This window comes from Narcine bancroftii, chromosome 7, assembly GCF_036971445.1.
Source record: "Narcine bancroftii isolate sNarBan1 chromosome 7, sNarBan1.hap1, whole genome shotgun sequence".
Lineage (NCBI taxonomy): Eukaryota > Metazoa > Chordata > Chondrichthyes > Torpediniformes > Narcinidae > Narcine > Narcine bancroftii.
The window spans coordinates 150,225,552-150,250,338 of record NC_091475.1 but is presented as its reverse complement, the minus strand read 5'-3'; the positions used below and the strand labels follow the sequence as shown (position 1 = coordinate 150,250,338).

The 24,787-nt window shown below is 38.4% G+C and overlaps 1 protein-coding gene across 3 annotated transcripts in view; it reads right to left on the bottom strand.

Annotated features, from left to right (window-relative positions):
- The window catches only part of mre11a (MRE11 homolog A, double strand break repair nuclease), a 90,492-nt gene that overhangs the window by 1,107 nt on the left and 64,598 nt on the right, over positions 1 to 24,787 (bottom strand). For 2 of the 3 annotated variants that reach the window (XM_069890808.1, XM_069890810.1), the window contains 6 exons: positions 16,481 to 16,543; positions 15,193 to 15,406; positions 13,382 to 13,486; positions 12,665 to 12,711; positions 7,301 to 7,365; positions 5,168 to 5,252 (listed from right to left, as the gene is read on the bottom strand). In XM_069890808.1, coding sequence (XP_069746909.1) covers positions 5,168 to 5,252; positions 7,301 to 7,365; positions 12,665 to 12,711; positions 13,382 to 13,486; positions 15,193 to 15,406; positions 16,481 to 16,543 — 579 coding nt within the window. Of the gene's footprint in view, positions 1 to 2,127; positions 2,360 to 5,167; positions 5,253 to 7,300; positions 7,366 to 12,664; positions 12,712 to 13,381; positions 13,487 to 15,192; positions 15,407 to 16,480; positions 16,544 to 24,787 lie in introns of those variants that run through there. The other variant, XM_069890809.1, reaches the window with a different exon arrangement.

Sequence of the window (24,787 nt, the reverse complement as noted above, 5' to 3'; positions counted from 1 at the left end):
TCACTTTGGAAATCTGTTGATTAGGTCCAACAAGTTCTAATTATAATACATAAATTTAAAGAGAATACTTGAAATTAATTGAATCAATTAATAACTGACTGCTGTCTTCCTCATATAGCTACAAATTAAAAAAAAAAATGAATTGATGGCATGTCATTACAATTTGCATTTTTATCATGTTTTAATATAGAAAAATTACAATCCAAAATGTTCATAGGAGCCAATAAAGTAACTGCAAAGGTAGAGAAGGATAGATTAGAATCAATGACAAAAACCATGACCAAATAAATTGGTTTCATAGAGAATACCTTATGTCAGAAATATTTATTGTGATGAGGTTCTCAAGTATTGCACAATTGAACAAGTATTTCTGGTGTGTCTATTTAAAATGTGGACATAGGGATGACGAAGAACTCACCAGATCTTGGGGAAATAGCACATTAGAAATATTTGAAGGATTTCTTTTTAACATTTCAACTAAAAAGATGGAATTACTGATAATGTATATTTTTCTCAATCCAAGTGTATTGTTAAGCTGAAATTTCATACCCAGGTCTCTGGAGTGGGGGCAGAAGCCAAAAAAACAGGAATATCAGACAGGCTGTAAAGAAAGAGTGTACACTCCTTCCATCCAAGCTGAAAACGAAAATTACTGTTGGCATATTGCTTAGTACGTCTCTCCCTCTTGTAAGGAGAGGTAAAAACGACATCTCTCCCTCCCCTCTCCTGCTGTTTGGGACAGCACTTGAGGGAACAGTTTTGCCCAATCTGAATCATTGTTCAAATCTCTCTTCAGCCACAGGCCACCTCCCCTTTAGTATTACCTGCTTTTTTGTGTCCTCAGTGGATACCCATTTCCTTTCCCCATAGGCAGACATATAACCAATAAAGATGACTCAATCTGGTTGCACAATTCAAGTATATATTTAACAATTTTGGTTTACCAGGACCATATGAACGGACAGAGAATAAACCACACCCAGTGCACCATTTTCAGATAGAGTTGATGTTTCAGACCAGTTAAAATTGTTACAACCATTTCTCCAACATTGTTATCTGACAATGATATGTGTTTATTTCTTTCTAAACTCATATTTTTTCATTAAGAGGGAGCAACAAATCCTAGATCTTCCTATTACATTGAATCTTTGTTGACCCTGGCCCAGGGTCAGCAGAGGTAAAGTGACAATGGGTGACAAACGATGCACACTTGTCTTCTCATCCAGGTTTGTTGAAAATTACCACCAACATTTATTGGTACTTTTAATCCATCAAACTCACATACAAAGGCTTAATTGACAATATAGTTCCAACCATAATCTTAGAGGTTTACTTAAAGCAATTGTTATCAACACTTCAAACTAATCAGTCTAAAATTAAGTTGAAACGTTAGATATAAACATTTGACTCTTCATACACAAGAATAAATGTGATCCTTGTCCCAATCATATTTTTAAATATAAAGAAATACAAATGATTATCATAGAAGCATTGTTTTTCCCCCTCAATTACCATGTGTTGCCAGAATTTAAATGTTATGATTTGCATTAAATAACTAATGTGATTCAACAGTGGAAGGGAGATTATATAGAGCTGACATTTACATGCCAAATACTAAAACTGCATTAATAGCCAACATGCCAAAAAAGATGTTAGATTTCATATTCTTAGCCCGCAGGTAAGATAAGGGACTACTTTTATGATGCTCAAGATTACTTTAAAAATCAGTTGCCATGGACAAAAATACAATTTAAATAGTTCTGTTGTGTTTATTGTAGCATTCAGTAGCTATTAAAACAATTTAACTAATGTATAAATTTCCTGAACAAAACAGCAGAGATTATTATGTTATTATAATGATATGCTTGCTTGTCCATATATTAATTTAAAATCTGGGTTTGTTTGTTATGTGCGATTTAAATTCTCTTTTTTTTTAAAATCAAACTTTGAACCTTCAAACGGAGTTTTCTTTGATACTGATGTTTAGAAACAGAAGTGAAACTCATTTATAAAAATTATAGGCTATGTCCTAGAAATTTTGTTCATTAAGGTTACTTAATGATACTTTAAAAGCTTCCCCTGAGGGCAGAGTAACCAAAAGAGTGAATCAATATCACGTTTGGTAATAATAGCTGGGCCAAGAAAAACATCATAGTTCTGACTAACAGTAGCATGCTGATCAAAATCAGAAGGTTGTGAATGGCAAACACTAATAGCACACCTGATAGTAGAGCACAAATCTGGGCTGACACTCACTCTGTCACAGCATTGAAGTACTGCACTGTTAGAGGTGCATTCTTTGGATGAGACTTTAAGGAAGGACAGGTAGGTGGGGCAAAATTGCAGCCATGAGGATGTACTGCAATGCAACAGGGACACAGATCAAATGTAATAAATAAAGTACTAATTGTTTTGTATTTAAATGCATGCAACACAAGAAATAAAGTTGACGACTTGGTAGCCATAATGTAATGGGCATCACGGAGACCTGGTTAAAGGATGAATGTCTTTGGGAGCTGTGTATTGAATGGATATGCAGGTAGGCAGAGGGGGGGGGGGGGGGGGTAGGGTGGTTCTGTTGGGAAGGAACAAGATTAAATTGTTAGAAAGAGATTACATATGATCAGAAGATACAGAATCACTGTGGGTCGAGTTAAGAAAAGGCAAGGGTAAAAAGACACTGTTGGCTGTTATATACAGATCTCCAAACAGTAGCTGTGACATGGACAAAAATTTGCAATAGCAGATAGAAAAGAAGCTTTAGAAGGGCAATGTTATGGTAGTCATGGGGGACTTTAATATGTAAGTAGATTGGGAAAACCAGGCTGGGACTGGATCTCAAGAAGGAGATTTAACATAAAGCCTATGAGATGGCTTTTTTGAACAGTTTGTTGATGAGCCCACTAGTTGTACTGGATTAGGTATTTTGTAAAGCACCCAAGGTGATTATAGAGTGAAGGAACAATTAGGGGGGCTGTGATCACAATATGATTGAGTTCAATTTGAGATTTACCAAGGAGAAAATAAAGTAAAATACGTCAGTATTTCAGAGGAGTAAAGGAAATTACAGTGGCATGAGAGATGAAATTGTGGAAGGTGCAAGAGAAATACATACCAAAAAAGAGGAAATATTCAAATATAAAAATATCACCTCGGGAATATGAAAGCAAAAAAGTGGACATACAAGGAAGCAAAAATTCATGGAAAGATAGAGGATTGGGAAGTTTTTAAAGACTTAGAGAAGGTAACTAAAATAAATCATAATGAGGGAAAATATGAAGTATGAAAGTTGGCTAGTACACAATATCAAAGAGAATACAAAAAAGCATATTCAAGTATATAAAGAATCAAAGAGGTGAGAGTAGATATAGGACTACTAGAAAATTATGCCAGTGAAATAATAATGGGAGTCAAGAAGATGGGGTGAATATCCCAGCATATCAGGGAAGGGAAGTGAATGCAGTTACTATTTAAAGAGAGGTGATCAGAAAGCTGAATGGTCTAAGGGTAGATAAGTCTCTTGGATAAGATGGATTGCACCTTCAGGTCCTGAAAGAGGTAGTGGTAAAGACTGTGGAAACATTGGTAATAATTCTTCAGGAATCAATAGATTCTGGCATGGTCTCCATTATTCAAGAAGGGAGTGAGGTAGCATGAAGGAAATTATAGACTGGTTAGCCTAACGTTAGTGGTTGGGAAGATGTTACAGTCGATTATAAAGGTTACAGAGTACTTAGAGGCACATGACAGTTTAGGCCAAAACCAGTATGGTTTCCTCAAGGGAAAATCTTGCTTGACAAACCTATTGGAATTCTTTGAGGAAGTGACAAGGCGGCTGAATAATGAAATGTAGTGGATGTTGCGCATTTGGATTTTCAGAGGGCATTTGACAAGGTGCCACACGAGAGGCTACTTAACAAGAGCCCATGGTATTAAAGGAAATATACAGCATGGATAGAGCATTGGCTGATTGGCAGGAAGCAGGGAGCTGGAATACAGGGATTATATTCCGATTGGCTGCCAGTTGCGAGTAGTGTTCCACAGGGGTCAATGTTGGGGCCGTTTCTTTTTATGTTGTATATTTATGACATGGATTATTGAATGAATGGATTTGTGGCCAAGTTTGCAGATGATACCAAGGTAGGCGGAGAAGTAGTTAGCGTAATGGTTAGTGCAATGCTCTTACAATGCCAGCAATTGGGACCGGAGTTCGAATCCCATGTTGTAAAGAGTTTGTACTTTCTCCTGTGTCTGCGTGGGTTTCCTCCGGGAGCTCTGGCTTTCTCCCGTACTGGGGGTTGTAGGTCAATCAAGTGTAATTGGGTGGCATGAGCTTGTGGGCCGAAATGGCCTGTTACTGTGCTGCAAGTCTGAATTAAAAACAAATGAAAAGAAAATAGAGAGACTACAAAAGGACTTGGACAGATGAGAATGGGCAGAGAAGTAGGAAATTAAATAATAGAACACAGTACAGTACAGGCCATATGGCCCTCGATGATGGGTTAATATATATATTCCCATCAAAAAAGTCTAAATCCTTCCTATCTCATAATTATAACCTCCTATTTTTATTTCAACCATGTGACTGAATGACAGAAAGTGTAGAGTCATGCACTTTGGTAGAAGAAAAAAAATAAATGGGCAGACTATTTTTTACGTGAGGAGAAAATCAAAAATACCCAGATGTGAAGAGACTTGGGAATTCTTGTGCAGGATAGGTTGAAGGTACACTTGCATGTTAAGATGGTGGTGAAGAAGGCAAATGTAATGCTGGTATTCATTTCAAGAGGAATAGAATACCAGAGCAGGGATGTGATGTTGAGGCTTTACAAGTTGCTGGTGAGATCTCACAGAGTACTGTGAGCAGTTTGAGCTCCTAATTTAAGAAATTATGTGCCAACGTTGAAGAGGATTCAAAGAGGTTCACTAGAATTTAAAGGATTTGGCGATGAAAAGAGAGGCTAAAGACAGGTCTGTAGGTCAGATGCGAGCAGAGAAGGCAAAGGTTTTTTGGAATTTTTAGGATGGAAGACACTGACTTCCAATTAGATGCAAAAGAAGGATAAAAATGTGTGTGTATACATTCACATCCACATCCACCCATCCCCTTGGTTATATACTCAGCCCCCCACCCCGGTTAGTTTACAGACAAGATAAATAAAATTACCTCATCATCATCATCAAAAAATGACACTCCTTTGGAATAGCTTTGGGGCGCTCTCTTACTGAAAGATGCCGAGGCACTACTAGTCCTTTTCAAATAAAGAAAATAAGAACACAAGTTACCAACCGCAATTAAATTTCCTAAACATTTCATTCAAAAGAGGCTGCTTATCAACTTAGATATCCATCAGGGCTTGAATGTTAGTTTTAACTACCAGCCATATAGAACAGAATAAAGACCTAATTGGATATAACTGCATGCTTTCAATAAATGCGCCCGAGGCAGATTTTACTTTTAAAAAAAAAAATGCTGTTTGTTGCTGTCAAAACACAAACTGACTACTGACCAATTCCATTAGTCTGTAGAAATACACTGGTGATAAATTAACAAGTGAAAAAAGCTGCAAGAATGAAAACAGTCAAGAAATACAAGTTTTGTGTTATTATAGGAAATTTAACAAAAAATTGCTTCTAAATGTCCTTGTGATCTCATGAAAAATTAGTCCAGCTTCCGTCAGTGAAGCACAAGAGTTGCATGAGAATGGAGGTATTTAACAGAATAATTAGTTCTATCATTTCTACTCAAGTTTCTGTGAAAAAGACCAGTGTATCATGAATCACGTTTGAAACTGGAGCAGATTCATAACCCAATTTTCAAGCATTTTAAACAACAGGATGACAGATTTTCAGTTTTTGATATGTAAAAACATGATACCATTTTGTAATATGTTAAAAAAATGACAGAATTCAGCTCAAGGGAAATACAGAAATTTATTGGAATTTTTGGAAGCCACTAGAGCAAAAATAAATAAAAAATCCCTGCAGAGGATGCAGAGAAATGTAGATAGAGTGAGTGGGCAAGGGTCTGCCAGATGGATTATAATCCTTGCAAATGAAAGGTCATCCATTTTGGAAGAAAAAATAGTAGATCAGTTATTATTTACATGGTAAATGTTTGCAGCACACTGTTGCACAGAGGAACTTGGGAGTGCTTGTGCATGAATTGCAGAAGTTAAGTTTGCCAGTGCAACAGGTAAATTTAAATTACATTTTTAAATTAAAAAATTTGTAAAATTTTATTTACAGCACAGTAAAAGCCAATTCCACCTATTTAAACCTGTGCCATCCAATTACACCCAAATTAACCAACAATCCCGTATATTTTGAATGGTGAGAGGAAACCAGAGCAACAGGAAGGAGAACGTACAAACTCCTTCCAGACAGTGCCAGATTCAAACCTGGGTCGCTGGCTGGAACAGCGTCAAACAAATTCCTATTCTAACTGTGCTGCCCATCAAGCAATCAAGAAGGCAAATAGAATGTTGGCCTTCATTGGTAGAGGGATTGAGTTCAAGAGCAGGGACATTCTGCTGTAAATGTACAGGGTACTGGTGAGGCTACACCTGGAGTACTGGGTGCAGTTCTGGTCTCTATAATTAAGAAAGAGATAAACTGGTCTTGAAGTCGTGCAGACGAGGTTCACCAGCTTGACTCTGGAGATGAGGTGCTAACCTATGAGTTAGTCGGCTGGGACTATACTCAGAATTCAAAATAATGAGGGGATCTTATAGCAACATAAAATTAAGGAAGGGGTAGAGGGGAAAGAGACAGGCAAATTGTTTCCATTGGTAGGCAAGACTTGAATTTGGATATATGGCCTCGTGATTGAGGGCAGAAATGAAGAGGAACTGGTTTTCCAAGAGCAGTGAATCTGTGGAATTCTCTGCCCAAGTAAACAGTAGAAAATGCCTCATTCTCTACTTAAGACACAGTTGGATAAATTTTTGCATAGGAGAATTAAGTATTTTGGGGGAAAGACAGGTAGGTGGAGTTGATTGGCCAGATCAGCTATGATCTTATTTAAGGCAGAAGTTTTGATAGTTCAGAAGGCTCCTACTTCTTGTGTTCATACAAGAAAGTCTCTAGTAATAAATATGCAACATCTAAATTGCATAGAATATTTTGTATTTACTAATTCAGCATTAATTCTTCCTGCAGAATTTGACAATTGTTCTTATGTCAATATTACAATTTTAATATACCCAAATCAGTATTCAAAGCTACTATATCACATCCAGTGATATATTTAATAAGAGTACGTTCCCAAATTTTTTGCTGACTTGCAACACATACATACCTTTGATAACGTTTTGCAGAACTGGATAAACTTCCTTCTATATCCGAATCATCACTACTTATAATCTGTAATGTGCAAAATTAAAAATACCATATAACTAAATAAATTATTTTTTAATATAATTAGTACTCCTGACATAATTTACATTTGATTTGAAGTCTAATTTTCGTGGCCAAAATGCTTTTTCAGAACATTTGCCTTAAGACATAATTCTAATAAAATCTGATTAGATTGCAAAATTCAAAGTTGAATATTATAGAATGTTACCCTTATAATGAATTATTATGCAATTTCACTTCACAAGGAAACTGGTGATACTATGGCAATACTTAAGAAACCTGTGGTTAACATTACCCATCACAACTAAGGAGAATTCCTCAGCTGAGATAAATGAAATTATAGCCAGGATTTTCAAACCCTTACGTTGCTTTTAATTTCCATGTCAGCCAAGTTATTATTCCTGTGATATTCCTAAGAAACCAGTCTTTGAAATTGTTTTCTAGCCTTTCTTCACACTTTTCTCCATGTGTACTTCACCTTTCTCAATCTTGAATGATAATTTCACTGAGCACTGTGATAAACAGCCATGGGACCACACATTCAGATGAATTCTCAATCATTGTGGGAGACTTCACTAATCAGGCCAACCTGAAGAAATCTCTGACAAACTACCACCAACACGCCACATGCGAGACCAGGGGAACCAACACACTAGACCACAGCTGCACCACCATGAAAAATGCATACCAAACCACTTCGGCAAGACTGATCACTTGGCTGTACTTCTAATCCTGGTGTACAAGCAAAGACTGAAGACCACTGCACCAGTGGTGAAGACGGCGATGGTTGAGGGAGCCGGAGGAGCATTTGCAGGACAGCTTTGGATCAGTGGACTAAAACATATTCAAGAACTCATCCATTGACTTGAATGAATTTGCAACAGGTGTCGCCAACTTCAAGACCTGCGAGGATAAGTGTGTGCCCACACACAAATGCCTAGTGTTCTGAACTAGAAGCCCTTTGTGAATCAGAGAATTTGCAACCTGCTGAAGACAAGAACAAGGACGTTTAAGGTTGGGGATCAAGATTTTTACAAGAAATACAACCTGCGGAAGGCCATCTCCGAAGCAAAGTGGCAATTCCGGAGGAAACTAGACAGGTACACTCCAGTTATGGCAGGGAGTGCAGGCCATTACAGCCTACAAAGCGATGCTTCACCACCTAATGAGCTGAACACCTATGCCTGCTTTGAAAAAGAACCAAACAATGCCAACCAGAAAAGGCTGAGGACCCTGTGATACCTGTCTCTGAGGGCGACATCAGAACATCATTCAAGAGGGTGAACCCTCGCAAGGTGTCAGGCCCTGATGGTGTTCCTGGCAGGGTACTGAAAATCTGTGTCAACCAACTCGCTGGAGTGTTCACAGACATTTTTAACCTCTCACTGTGGCAGTCAGAGGATCCCACCAGCTTCAAAACGGTATCAATCATCCCGGTTCCCCAGAAAATTAGCGTGGGCTGCCTCAACTTCTCATGCGATGAATGCTTCAAGAGGCTGGTCCTGGCCAGGATTAACACGTACCTAAGATCTGGACCCACTGCAATTTGCCTATCCTCACAATCACTCCGCAGCAAATGCAGTATCGCTGGCTCTCCACTCAGCTCTGGATCACCTTGAAAACAGCATTTCATACATTTGGCTGCTCTTCAGAGACTACAGCTCAGCCTTCAATACCATTATTCCCTCAGTGCTGGTCAAGAAGCGACAAACTCTGCAACTGGATCCTTGACTTTCTCATTGGAAGACCACAGTCAGTACAAATTGCAAGCAATGACTCCTCCTCACTGAACATGATCCAAGGCACACTCCAAGGATGTGTGCTTAGTCCACTGCTTTACTCATTATACACCTTTGACTGTGTGGCCAGGCACAATTCCAATACGATCTAAAAGTTTGCTGATGACACCACAATTGTGGGCAAAAATCACAGAAGGCAATGAGGAAGCGTATGGGAAGAGATAGTTCAGCTCATTGAATGGTATAATGACAACAACATTGCGCTTAAAGCCAGCAAAACAAAGATTGTGGACTTCAGGAGGGTCAGAGGAACATGACCCAGTCCTCATCATATGCTCAGTAGTGGAGAGAATCAAGAACTTCAAATTCCTGGGTATCAACATCTCCGAGGATCTATCCTGGAGCCTCCATGTTGATGTAATCACAAATAAGGCTTTCCACCGGCTATACTTTGTGAGGTATCTGAGGCCATTCAGTATGTCTTCAAAGACTGGTGTAAACCTCTACAGATGTATCATGGAGAGCATTCTGGCTGGTTGCATCACTGCCTGGTATGGAGGTATCAACTCTCAAGACAAGAATAAACTCCAGAGGGGGTTGTTAACTTGGCCTGCGACATTACAGGCATCAGACTTCACTCCATTGGGGACATCTACATGAGGCTGAGTCTTAAAAAAAAAAAGCAGCCTCGATTCTCAAACACCCCCACCACACAGACCATGCCCTCTTCACTCTGCTACCATCACAAAAAATGTACAGAAACATAAAGATGATCACTCAGTGGCACAAGGACAGCTTCTTCCCCACTGCCATCAGATTCCTGAATAATCAATGAACCAAAGACACTGCCTTACATTTTGTGCATTACTTTTTATAGTAATGTCATAAGATGGTTATAATATGTATGCTTGCACTATGATGCTGTCACAAAACACCAAATTTCATGACAATAAATCCCGATTCTAATTTTCTTCACCTTTCCCCTCTTTTTCCTTTCCAGCGTGCTCATTTGCCTCTTTGCTCATCTTCTATCTTGGCCCATTCCTTCAAATACCTCAAAATCTGCCAGCCTTGAACATGCAACCAAGTTTTCATAACCAATTTGGGTAGAGAATTCTAAAGAATAATTTCTTCCTGATGTAAAAAAAATATTCTCTTCTCAGTAACAAAGCCTCTTCTTGAGGCTTTATTTTGAGCCTGTGAACTCTTGTTCTTGACTTCCCAGACATGAAAAACAATATTTCAGTATTTACTTGTCAAACCCTATACTTTTCAATGGAAAGTAAGAGTTGATCTCAAAGACCCCGTCTGCTTCATTTATCCCCATTGGTCAATTCTCCTGTTTCAGGAACTAATCTGGTGAGGATGCACTCCCTCCATTGCCAACATATTGTTTAATAAGCATGGGAAGAAATCTTACACATAATATTCCAGCAAGGCTCTATAACTTAAATCTTTTTACAGCTGTCAAATAGAGAATGGAACGAATCGAACTCTTCTACATTTGTCCACCTATCCAAGAAGTTCATTTAACCCACCAGCATGTGGGTTTAGAATTACTTCTGTGGGACTACTCAAAATGATCAGATTTAAATAAATAAACAAGAAATCAAAAGTTTATTTGTCACAAAATACCTAGCGTAGAGAGAAGGGTTCCTCTGCAAATACATGAACAGATTATCTCTTACATTTGTATTGTCATGCAGAGCACAATTTACGAAGCATAGGATCCAATGAAAAGGAAGATCAATTAACACCAAGCAAGAGCAGTGTTAAAGTACTGTTACGGGGTTCATTCAGGAGCCTGATGGCTCCCTTAAGGAGGGAGAAGAGAGTGCATCTGGGATGTGATGATTTTTCAGTATGTTGGTGCTTTGTCAAGCAGCAGGAGTGTTACGAGTCCAGAGGACCGCAACACCCAGCAGCAATAGATTTGCACCATGACAAAGGGTTACTTAAACAAAAGTTGCTTTTAATTATCTTTAAACATGAAAACAGAATCACACTTTAACTTATCTCTATTGACTCACTTAACCCCCTTCTAATGCTAAGCATATGTGCATGTAATGTGTATGTAAGTTCAGCAAAGTTCTTTGGTTCCAAGTCCAATCTCACTGGTTGCAGGCAATTCTTGTACTGTTGCACAGAAGTTAACATTAATAAAGTTCACCAGGCTTTGGTGCTTAACAGGTAAATGGTTACCACTCAGAAAGGTTCTTGTAGGTTTTCAGAGAGAGAAAGTTTTTCTTGTTTCAGGTCACCACAGTTCTTTTCTGTTTCTCCTAGTCCAAGGGAAACACCGGACAGCCAGTCCTCGCCTTTGACCAGGCTGCTTTCCAAAGCTTGCCAGCTTGTCCCTTTGGAACTGATGTCTGTGTCTCTCTCCTCTCTCTCTCACTCCCTCCTCAATGAGAGCAAAGCCTGCTTTTTTTCCTGCTCTCTGCCTGCAAAGATCACATGACCCTCCAGACAGTAAGTTCTGTTTTCCAGACAAAGCAGCTACTGCCTGTTGTTACATTTGTTACTTTACAAACAGTCCATCACGAGTCTGAAGACACTTGCAAAAGCTCCTGCAAAAATTCTGTTTTAAAGTGTGTGTGTGACTTGCTCTAACAAACCTTTCCTAATTTATCTCCCAAACACTTCTATATAGTCTGTCACAGGAGATATAGATGGAATTCATGGAGGGAGGTAAGTTTGCATTATGCTCTGAGCTGCATTCACTACATCTGTAGCTTCTTCTGACCTTAGGCAGAGTAGTTCCCATACCACGGCAGCACAGTTGGCGCAGTGGTTATCACAATACTATTATACCACCAGCGACCTGGGGTTCAAATCTGGTGCTATCTGCAAAGTGTTTATATGTTCTCCATGTTTCTACATGGATTTCCTCTGGGTGCTCTGGTTTTATCCCACATTCAAAAGTATAGGTTTAGTAGGTTAATTGGGTGTATTTGGGCATCAAGGCCCAGAAGGGCCTGTTACCATGCTGAATTTCTAAAGTTAACAAAAATAAATTAACTACTCCATGATGCATACAGAAAGTATGCTTTCAATGGTGCACCTATAAAAGTTATCAAGATCAGGAGACATACGTTGAACTTCCTTTGTCTTCTAAGGAAGTAGAGGCATAGGTGCACTTTCTTGATGGCTGCATCAATGTTCTTGTCCCAGGTCACAGGAGATATTTACTCCTAAGAACGTGAAGCGATATACTCTTTTGACTTCATTCCTTCCCACAAATTACATTAAAGATGAGAATTGCAGAATTGGAGGAGTCATCCACATAAAGAGAAAAATCTAAGACTGCAGGTAAATAACAGGGCTGAGCTTCAGTATAGATAGCTGAATTGAATCAACACATTTTCCCCCATGATCCCTCTTCCCACTCTGTCTTCATTTTGTATTCTGCTTCACTCCATTCCTTTGCCTGGCTGATTCCAGATGAATCACTGCTGTTATCCCTCTGACTAGAATTGCTGTTCATTGTCTTGTTTCCCAGCCATAATGTACAAAATTATATGGAAAATAATGATACTGAATGTTTAATAAAGAACTAATTATACCTCTATGCATGAGTTTTCTGTTTGCTGCTGGCTTGGTGCTTTAAAAGCTGGTAAAATAAAATTAGGTTATCAGTCATGTTTTTGATAATTAGAAAGGTGAAAACTGTATTTTGGAATAGCAATGAGTAAACAAACAGTTCCAAAACAATTATTTAAACAAAACTAAAATGTATAGTTTAGAATTACTTCTGTGGGACTACTCAAAATGATCAGATTTAAATAAATAAATGTTATTACAATGTTTATTAAAATATTAAAAATAAAGTGTCCATTCAGTAGTTGTCCAAATAACTTCACAGGTAGAATTGGCACTCATTCAAAGCACATCAGGCACAATAATTGATGATAGTGGCTGAATTGGGAGGAAGACATTAAATAGATATTCTCCAACATCATGCAGACAACAGAGTTGCCATTGACACAAAAAGTTAAATTCATATAGATTAATGGGGAATATACTGTATTAAAGCACAAGACAACTCAAAACTTTAGTAGAGCAGAAAAATTGATCTTGTGTGAGAAAGAGTGGAACCCAAAGAGGAAGAAACTTATCTTTACTAAATTTTACTTTCATTTAATCAAATATTGCACAATAAAAATAATTGCATTGAAAAACAATGAAAATCAAAAAAAGGCATAAAGTAATTCATTATTTTTACTGCAAATAAATGTTTTATGTTTGAGGTCTTTACTTGTCTGACATGCAGATTGGCTTACCTTCCATGATTGATTTATTCTTTACTTGTGTAACTACTGGAGTCTTGTATGCCCTGGTGCTGCTGGGAGCCTTTGGCTCTTTGCCAGTTTCTCTTCCACTGCTCCCTCATGAATCAAAAAAAGATTTGAGCTTATATGTCAGACCATTATAGCATATTCACAAAAAATGTGATAACCTCAGAGTATCCCCAAATTATTTAACACCACCTGCAAAATGATTGCAAGAAATATTTAGTGGCATTATTATATCAAATTATATCTGAATCAAGCTTTTTTTTTAAAACGTGAACAAATTGCTTTGCTAACTCATTGAAAAAATATAGATATTAGAAAATACAAAACACATCAAGGATTACATTTCAAGGCAGGGAGCCTGAGATCGATAGTGCTACATGGGAGAGGAGGTTGTCAGATGTTTGTTTCAGGAATTACTGTTTACCTGGGATATCTACAGCACTTTTGCCACAGGATAGTGTGCAGTCTCTATAGAATATTACTCACAGTGCTTTTAAGGGGTAGAAATAAATCTATTTATATTATAAAGAAATGAAATAGATAATATTCTTTATTAGTGATCATTCACACTCTTAAGGATGTACTATAAAAATTGGATAATTTAATTGAAGGTAACAAGGGGGAGGCAGAGGAGAAGGAGGAGGAAAGAATGGTAGATTTCAGATCTAGGCACCATTTGAAGCTAATAAGGTAAGAGCTAACACCAATGGTAATGTACAATGTATACCAACACACTGCTGGCCTTCAAATAATATATGGATCAAATCACCACTGAGAAAGTAGGATTCCCCTACAATTCTAAAAACTATGCAGATACAAATCTGTTCAACTATCCAATTAATTGTCGAACCATATTCAACCCATTCCTGGTTATCTGAGCTGCCGTGGAATTTTATTCTTAATTCTTAAATTTGCAATGTGGTTTATATTTGGACAAGTATTTTTCTCTGGTGTACAGGCATATAGTAAAGGTAAAGATTCAATTATTCTCACATAATACTGCATTTAGAATGTAGTATTTTTGTCTACCGTAAGGAAGACAGAAAGTCGGTTGTGCTACTTTATGGCATGAAAGTGTAAAATTTTTCTCTTTTTTAAAATAAATAATAGTTAGTCCAGTTGATTACCTGGAGTGATTTTGGTTTCAAGATCGAATCAGGTGAGAGCATTACAGCACAGAAACAGGCCCCTTTGGCCCTTCTAGTCTGTGCCAAAAACATAACAAACAAATAGACAAATGATGCAATGCAATAAAAGTATATTATCTATACAAAAAAATATTGATTCATGAATATGAGAGTCTCAGATGGTTTGTGTGAGGAGTTCCTTGGGTCGATTCTTACCCCACATTTGGAACTCGGGCAAATCCCATCCCTCAACCCGGAGTGGGGGCAATCCAGCCTCGATGCAGGCCATTGGCCAAAGGATGAGATGGAGTAGCTGGAGGGACTCAGCGGGCGAAGCGGCACCGGGGGGGAGAGGAGGTTGGTCAACGTTTCAGGATGCCTCGGAAAAGGTTGTTAACACTGACTGTCCATCTCTCCCCACTGGCTGCCTCGCCCACGGAGATCCTCCAGCTTGCTAAAGACTCCGGCACCTTCAGTTTCTTGTGTTCCCCCCCAATGCCAACAGGAGGGCGGTATCTGGATGAGGAAAGCACTTTCTCAGTATATTTTCACTAATATGACTGCAGGGATAGTGTTGACAGTGATGGCTCCGCCAACGTACTGTTGGGTCTGTCTCGATGAACCAGCTAGCTTATTCTGTCAATTTGCAGAAATATAAACCATTCTTACTGCTCCCTCTTCTGGATCCTCCTCTTCCAGTGGAAAAAGTGGAAAGGTTGCCCCTTCTACAGCCTCTTCCTCGCCCCTTGGTAGGTAGTGATGCATTTTCATCAGAGTCTGTAACTTTTCCTTCGATACTATCCATATAATCCATCTCATCATCACTAATGAATGATGAAATTCCTTTTCCTTCAGCCCTATGTGCCCTGGCTCGAGTTATCGCCTTTCATTAATGGAAACAAAAACAGTTGGTCAGAAAAAATATTGTTTGCAGTTACATAAAGCAACTAGTGATCAAGTATACAATGACCATTCATTTTGCATTTAATTCAATTTAAAAATAGCTTAAAAGGTCTAACATATCAATGCGATCATAGGACATTTCCAATTAATGTAAAATCAATCTTTATCACCATTTAAATAATTTTTAACATTGTAATAAATTTAACCCAAGTGATTAAGTTACAGAAAGTCAAATAAATTCTTATAGTTATTACTGCCTTGATTTAGAAAGTATCCCAAGACACTCAAAAGAGATTGCTGCCTTATGTTTCAAAAACATATTATACAGTATTTCCAAAATAAGCAGTTTCAGCAAAAAAAATGATGACATTATAAATCCAACAAAGAACACAAAACATTTGAATGGTGCACTGAAGATTCACTCATTTTAAAAATCTGTTGACTGAAGAATATAGAAATGTTTATGCAATGCAAAAGAAGTGGGGGTGTCTAAAAAAAAAGAGGGGCTATGTTAAAGGTGAGAGGTAGAAGGTGAATTTTTCCCCCATAGAGGTGGTCTGGAATGCGCTGCCTGAAGAGGTGGTGGAGGCATATATTCTCACGACACTTTAGAAACATCCCAGACAAGTACTCAAATTGCCCAGGCATAAAAGACTGAACCTATGTGCACAAATGAAGATGGCCATAAGTACAATGGACAGCACATTTCAATGCTGTACTCTAGGCCCAAGGAATAATATATGTATATGCACCACTGAAAATTCAGGTAGCATGAACAATCATCTCATCTTACAATAAAATGAATTACTATAGAAAGCTTTGGGTCTACAGAGATTAGACATGCACCCATAGGTTCATAGGGCAGCTAAATGTCATCATTGTAAAATCTGATCACATGTTGCAGCTTATAAAGAGAAAAATCACTCCGGTGTGTGCAGTCACATCACTGCTCATGTTCAGAAGCAGGCATGAAAGTAGTGCCCGAATTTTGTTATTTAAAGGCCAGAGGAAGTTTATAATAATTTAAAATATGTAAAACAAAAAAAATACATACTTCATTAACCTCTTCATCTTCTTCTGCTCGGTTTTTTTCCCGCATTTCACGAAATTGCCGTACCTGAAAGTTAAAATGATCAGAGATCATCAGTCAGGGTAACGTTCCAAAAGTGAACTAATTTCTGTCTATGATGTTCTCTCATCATTATACCAGTCAAACATTAACCAGACAGTTAAGAGAAGGTCATCTTAATCTTGTAATTTCTGAGAAAACACAATTTTCACAACATGAAAAAGACCAAGGAGCCTATTCTGGAGTATAAAAAGGGGAGGCCAAGGGACTAAGCATGTACTGATAGGATGGTGGTGGAGAAGCAGCTTAGTACGTTAGTCCTACACATTGGACCCAGCTCACTGATGCAATTATGAGGAAGACACATGAATGCTTTTACTTTCTAAGAGTTTAAGTTTTGGCATATTGAATACTCTATTGAACTTCAACAAATTTACTTTGGAACATATTACAAACTGGTTGCATCACGACCTATGTGATAAGAATGAATGCCCAGGAATGCAGAAGGCTGCAGAAAGTAACAGACTAAGTCCATCATGGGCTCAGACCTCCAATCTATTAAAGACATCTCTGTGAGGCACTGCCTCAAGAAGGCAGCCAACATCATTATATACCCCATTATTCTGGTCATAACCTACTGAAATCCAGCATCTCTAAGTTCAAGAACAGTTTATATCCAATGGTTATCAATCTCTTGAACCTCCCCTTATTTGCCTAACCTTAAACTACTCGAGCACCCAAAAATAGCCATTTGCACAAATGGTGCAACTATTTTTTTCTTGCAATAGCTGTAACTGTAAATACTTATTTACCTATATTGATCATTTTTCTGTAGTGGAGTAATTTAATGTATACTATTATAGTACTTTTGTTTTACAAAAATACCTGTTTGGCTGCAGCATGCAAGAATTTTGGTGCTTCTATACATTGTATTTACATGTATGACAACAAACTAGTTATCTTAATACATTTCTAAACTATCACACCAAATACAGATGTTCTCACTCACTGAAGAGGCACTGCACATTTGTTCATACCAGTTTAGTGGTCCTTAAAGCTCTATTATAACAGGAGCATGGAATGCAATCAGCACTTGAAACCAAAATCCATTCTTCAGCTATGGTGACAAGATCAGGTTGTTAGAAGGCCCTTTCAGGGAACACAATAAAACTTACCTAGTCGTCCTGGTCCAGTGGTTTGAAAGGGGAAATAGCTGACCCAGTTAGTCTGGTGACATCAGAGCTTTCATCACAGGGAAACCTTGGCGATTGGGGCGAGAATAGGGTACCAGAATTGGAGGTGGGGAAGAGGTCGCTGCCAAAAATTGGGGGGGGGGGGGGAACCGCGATGTTCTGCTGCTGTGAATGCCACTCCAGTTCGCGGCAGTGTGGTTCTAGCAGAGTGGGGGATTATGGGTAAAGAAGATGGCCATTGCTCCTGCATTGAGCCATCACCGTGAACCGGAGCAGCACATTGTGGCAGCAACCACCCCCCACCCCAGTTCCCAGCAGCACATCACTTGAGGGTGAGTGGTGGTGAAACGACTGATGCGGTGGGTGGTGATTGACGATATGGAGAGGGCAACCGACCGGTGGGGGGGGGGGGGGTGGGCTACCGACGGCTGGTGGGGCTACTGACGTCCAGAGGGGGAGGGGGAGAGAAAGACTGATGGGCGATAGTTCCTGTGAGTGTATGATGTGTCACTTACCGCATCAACACAGTGGCAGGGTCCCCTTAAATTGCCGGATTGGCAATTTAATGGGTAGATCCCCAGCACCTTTGCCCCAGTAATCGCACCAGTGTGCCAGGAGGGCTACCCAAGAGTTGCAATTTGAAAGGGACTAATGAAAAGATTAGGAGGATCAAGGAATAGTTTGTAGGAGGGGAAGATAATGAGAAACCTAAGAAAGGGTACATCAGTCAGAATGTTAAAGTCAGCCCGTGGTGTAAGAAAACAAACAGCAGAACGAAATGAAAGTACAGCTTCTTTATTTAACCCTTGGTAATGCTAGCAGGAGTGAGGGGATTCAAGAAAGAGTTCAGTGGCTTATTCTCTACACTGAGCCCCATACAATGAAATCATCGGAATGTTCAACATATATTTATACACAATTTGGGCAGGGGTCTGCACAAGACCCTTACAAGTTTCACGCACCTACATTTTGTTTACTATTACACGTTACCTTGTAATGTCTATAAATGTTCTGTGAAAGTCAGAGCATCTTGAACTCAAGGTTTATTGACATACTTGTGGAGATAACTATCATCTTACCATGGCACAGATGTTAAGGCAATTATAGTCCCTGGTTTGCACAAACAGCTACTGTATCCTTATCTAATCCATTAACCCTTTATTAAGCATGTTCATATAACTTATTCTTTCATAGAGTGGAGACCAATTCCAGAAGATGAGGGGTAGGAATGATGTTTACATAAACAAAATTGGCAGCCTTTCAAATCATGAGAAAAAGAAAAACCATAAAACTTTTCCCCCACCACCACCCACCCCCCACAATTTTCCCTGTTAAGAACTCCAATGTCAACCACACATCACATATGAAATCTACCAGCGTGGCATCTTCAGCATTTGGCAGAAGAGTCATTTTTCACTTGGATGGCTAGATTCTGAAAGCAGACTGACAAACTAAATTGCAAAGAATTTCAAATCAAATGAGGCCATATCATCACCTAATGTCTGCGCATGTTAAAATGCAGCAGGGGTTAACATAAGGAAAAGCAGGAGTAGGCTATCCAGCCATTCAATAAGATCATGGCTGATCAATCATTGGCACTACCTGCCTTTTTCCCATAACCCCCAAGTTCCTTTTTATGTAAAAATCTATTGAACTGAACCTTAAATATGTTGCTGCACATCTACTTTTATTAGATGTGCAGACATTCTCACTGTAACTTAATAGCTTACATATTTACCAACAACCAGAAACCATGTTTGGTTGGTTCAGAATTTTACCCGAGGCAAACCTCAGGGCTGTAATTACATACAAAATCTTAGAGACTGGTGTATACTGGACAATCATAGTTTAAAAAAAAATTAAAAATTTTAAAGCCACAATAGAGTCAATTAATAATGTATTATATATAAAATACATGAGGTAATATAACCTAATCCCCCCTCCATCCCCCTCCCTCCACACCCAAAAAACCCCAAAGAAAGAAGAAAGCGGGAGATTTAAAACATCACTAACACAATCAAACACCATGGATCAGAGTGATACCACCACCACACGGCACAGGGAATTCAACATTTTAAACCCATATAATCCAAGGGTTCCATATTTTGTGAAAAAAAAGATAATTATCACTTAAATGATACGTTATTTTCTCCAAAGGAATACATGATTTCAATTACATATGCCATCTTTGCAAACCCAAATCAATCTTATTTTTCCAAGTAATGGCTAAAAACTTTCTTGCTCTAGCCATTGCTGGTCTTAAAAACCACAATTTGATATATAGTCAACCTCAACATTGCCTAATAAAAATAATGTTGGATCCATCAGTGATTGAAATTTTAAAATTTTCTCTAAAAATTCCTTAAGTCATATGCAAAAGGATTTAACACTATCACCTAGCTAAATCGAATGTAAAAAATAACCTACTTCCTTACAACATCTAAAGCATATATCTGAAGAGATTAAATTATATCTCTAATTTTTGAGGGGCCAAGATGGCCTGTTTCCATATTGTAATGGTTATATGGTTAAATACAACTGATGTATAAAATTATAATGAACTAACCTATATCTCACATTAACAATCTTAGTCATACTATCCTTACATAGAGTTCACCAATCATCTTGATCAATTGATATTCTCAAATCCTTTCCCCATTTTAATCTTGACTTACGAATATCTAATTTGGGCATCTTACTCTGCAATAATAATTTCAGAGACAATTTTTTTACCACCTTCCATAAGCAACATTTCAAAATTTTGATCGTCTTCGTAATCTTAAACTATGTCCAAAATTATCCAATAATAAAACCTTAACTTGATAATAACAAAAAAAGTATTGTGTGGAATTTCTTCTTTTCCATTCATTCTTTGAAAAGAAATAAAATAACCAGCCTCATAACAATCTTGTACAGTTTTAATTCCTTTCTGGTTCCATATTAAAAAAAAAATGATTATTAAAAGTAAAGGGAAAAAGTTTATTCTGATAGAAGGGTGTTTTTAACTTGAAAATTTCCCCTGTGTATTTATCTCATCATTTATCCTATTCCATAATTCAATTAAATGCCTCAAAATAGGTGGATTATTTATTAATAATTATTAGCTTTGTATTCCATTTATAAATAAATTGTGCCATATTTTCCTCAATTTTAATTAATTCAATATTAGCCTATATTAACAAATTATCCAAATCAAATATTCCAATAATATACCTCAGTTGTGCTGCTTTATAATAATTTTGAAAGTTCTGGAGTTGTAGACCTCCCAATTCATACTTCCAAATTAATTATTGTAAGGATACTCTAACCATTTTACCTTTCCACAAAAATTTCCCAATTATAGAATTTAAATCTTTTGAAAAATTTTGAGGAACTTTACAAGAAATATTGAAAACGATATTGAATTCTAGAAAAAAAAATTCATCTTAATACAATTAACTCTATCTATTAATGTTATAGGTAACTCTTTCCATCTATTTAAGTCTTCTTTCATTTTATGAAATAAAGGTAAATAATTTAATTAATATAAATGATCTAAATCCTTATCAATTCTAATATCTAAATATTTAATTTGATCTATTTAAATTGAACAATTTTCTAACCATGAGTATGATCACCATCAATATATGGCACAATCTCACTTTTATCCCATTAATTTTATAACCTGATATTTCTCCATATTGTTTCAATCTTTCATATAATGATTTTTAATGCATTTTGTGATTCTGTTAAATAAACCAAAACATCATTGGCAAATAAATTAATCTTAAATTCTTCAGAATTAATTCTAATACCTTTACTGTCCTGTCTTATCAATTGTGCTAAACGTTCAATAGCTAATGCAAATAATGCTGGGGACAAAGGGCATCCTTGTCTAGTAGATCTCTTTAATAAAAACCATGATTATATTTAGCCGTTTGTCACCACTCTGGCAGAAGGATTTTTATATAAAGATTCAATCCAACTAATAAATATTGATTGGAACCTAAATTTTTCCAATATTTTAAATAAAAAACTCCACTTTAACCTATTGAATGCCTTTTCAGCATCTAATGATAAGACCATTGGTGAGTTGGATTTCTTCTGAGAAATATGAATCAAACTAATTAATTTTGCAATATTATCCGCAGAGTAAAGATTTTTATTAAATCCAGCCTTGTCCAAATGAATCAACTTTGGTAAATATTTCTTCGATCTATTTGCTAAAACCTTAGCTACAATTTTAGAATCAACATTTAACAAAGAAATGGATCTATAAGATTCGGTATTTAACAGATCTCTATTTTTCTTGATATTTGAAAATAAATACAGATTTGGTTGATAGTAAATTTATTTTGTGGGATGCATTAAAAGCATATTTAAGAGGACAAATTAATAGCTTTTCAACTAAAATTAAGAAACAGTACTGTAGTGAAGTTGATATATTAGAGAAAGAGATAGAGAATTTAGAAAAAGATATATAAAAGGATTTAATGGAGATCAAAAAGATACAATTAATAAATAAAAATTGCATTATAATTCATTACAGACGTAAAATGGAGAAGTTATTACAAAGAGCCATACAAAAATATTATGAATTAGGGAGAGAACCCATAAAATATTGGCAATGTAATATCCATTTTTTTCAGAACCTATATGTGATATTAACAAAAGGGAATGATCTGACAATGCTCTACTTTTATATTCAGCAGATACTATATGCCCTTGCAATTGAGTAAAAAGTCTGGATAAATTCGTGGGTATGGTTAATTTTTACAACTGTTTCATCCCAGCGACGGCCAGCATCATGCGCCTGTTTTTCACCATGGTGACCGCAATGAAGACAGACCTGGCATGGGATGACGACACTGTAGCAGCTTTCCAACATACCAAAGATGCCCTAGCCAATACCACGTTGCTTGAACACCTGAGGACAGATGTTCCCACTGCCCTAACCGTCGATGCTTCGAGCACCACAATTGGGGGAGTACTTGAGCAACTCGTGGATGGCCACTGGAGACCCCTGGCATTTTTCAGCAGACACTTATGACCACCAGAGCTGAAATACAGCTCTTTCAACGGGGAGCTGTTAGCACTTTCCCTTGCAATACGGCATTTTTGATACTTCCCGGAGGGGAGGCCATTCACAGTTTTCACGGACCATAAGCCTTTAACTTTCGGTTTTTCAAAAGTTTCAGAACCCTGGTCAGCCCATCAACAACGGCACCTCGCCTACATCTCCGAGTTCACAACGACCATCCGACACCTCTCAGGGAGAGACAATGTAGTGGCAAATGCCCTTTCTAGGCCCACACTTCAGATGTTGTCACAGGGTCTCGATGACTCAGAGCTTGCACAGGCCCAACAGGTGGATGCCAAGACTCGCACCTTCTGCACCGTGATCACTGGCTTACAGCTGCAGGACATAACACTTGGCCAAGGTGACAGGACACTGCTCTATATCATGTCCATAGGCCACCCCCGACCCGTCATTCCTGCTCTGTGGAGGAGGGCATTCAACTCAATTCACAGCCTTTCACACCGTCCATCAGAACCACAGTCCACATGCTTTCCTCTTGTTTCATATGGCACGACTTGCAAAAACAGATCAGTGAACCGGCACGGATATGCACTGTCAGACTGCCAAGCCCACAGGCACACTAAATTCCCCTTCAGCAGTTCGAAACTCCAACCCGCAGATTTGCCAATATACACGCTGACATTATGAAGCCCCTACCAATCTTGCGAGGCTACCGTTACCTCCTCATCATCGTCAACTGGTTCACCAGTTGGCCCATGGCTGTTCCAATCACTAAACCCACAGCTTACTCCTGTGCCAGAGCCCTGCTGTCCATGTGGGTATTCCATTTCGGCATCCCAGCACATTTAACCACAGACAGAGGTGCCCAGTTCACTTCTGCCCTTTGGTCAGAATGAGCCAGCTTACTCGGCACACAGCTACATCACACCACAGCCGCCTAGCATCCCCAATCCAACGGTCTGGTTGAACGCTTTCACAGGCACTCAAATTAGCTCTCCTGGCCAGGTTGACTAGCCCCAACTGGGTGGATGAGCTACCTTGGGTCCTTCTCGGGATCTGCATGGCCCCGAAGGAAGACCTACAGGCACTATTAGCTGAGATGGTATACAGCGCACCCCTGAATGTTCTTGGCAAGTTTCTGCTGGCCACATGCAACCAGGTGCCCAAAAATACCATAGTGCTACAGCAACTCAGTGAGAAACTAAGTAACCTTACACCAAAACCACAGACCCATCATGGACAATCCTCCTCCTCCATCCCCAAAGACTTGAAGCACTCCAAGTTTGTGTTCGTTCGCAGGGGCATGTATCAGTCGTCCCTCCAACAACCTTACGAGGGCCCTTACAAAGTAATATACAATAACAGCTTTACTTTCACTCTGGACATTGGGGGAAAAGGAGGAGCTTTTCACCAATAACGGTTTGAAACTGGCACACCTGGACCTAAACCAGCTGGCTTCACTACAGCCGGTCTAGCGCAGGGTTAAACTTGCTAAAATGAAGACTCTGCAAACCTTGCACAATGCAGACTAGCGCCAGTTCTTGGAGGGGGGATGTTATGTGGTGACGCACATAATTGATGAACAGGCAAACCGGCTCCATGTGTTATGTATGTGTCAGCAGAGCAGCTGCATCAGAGATGGCGCTGCGCGGTCTTTTTTTCCAGCAGAAACTCAGGGCCCGCATGCAGCACACTTATGTCACGATTTCCGGTGCGTCGGGGTGGGGAGGGGTGGGGTGGCGGGAGCTTGGAATGCCTTGAAATGGCAGCGCTAGCCATAATAAAGTTCGCTAGTTCTGACAAGCCCACCAACTGCTGGTCTCATTCATTCACTCAGTCAGCTTGCTCACAACACTGTCATCAAAAACTTAGCAGCACTCTCGAAACTCATGTGATGATTAATCACTGAAGGAGATTGTGCAATATCCTTACATAAATTGACTCTTACCAAGACAGTGAATAGGCATCTGGAGTAAGGTTAGCCAGAGAAAGACACACATTTAACAATCTGCTGGAATTTTCAGTACAAATTCAACTGGATGAAATTATTTGGCAGTTTTTCCTGTCAATTAATACATA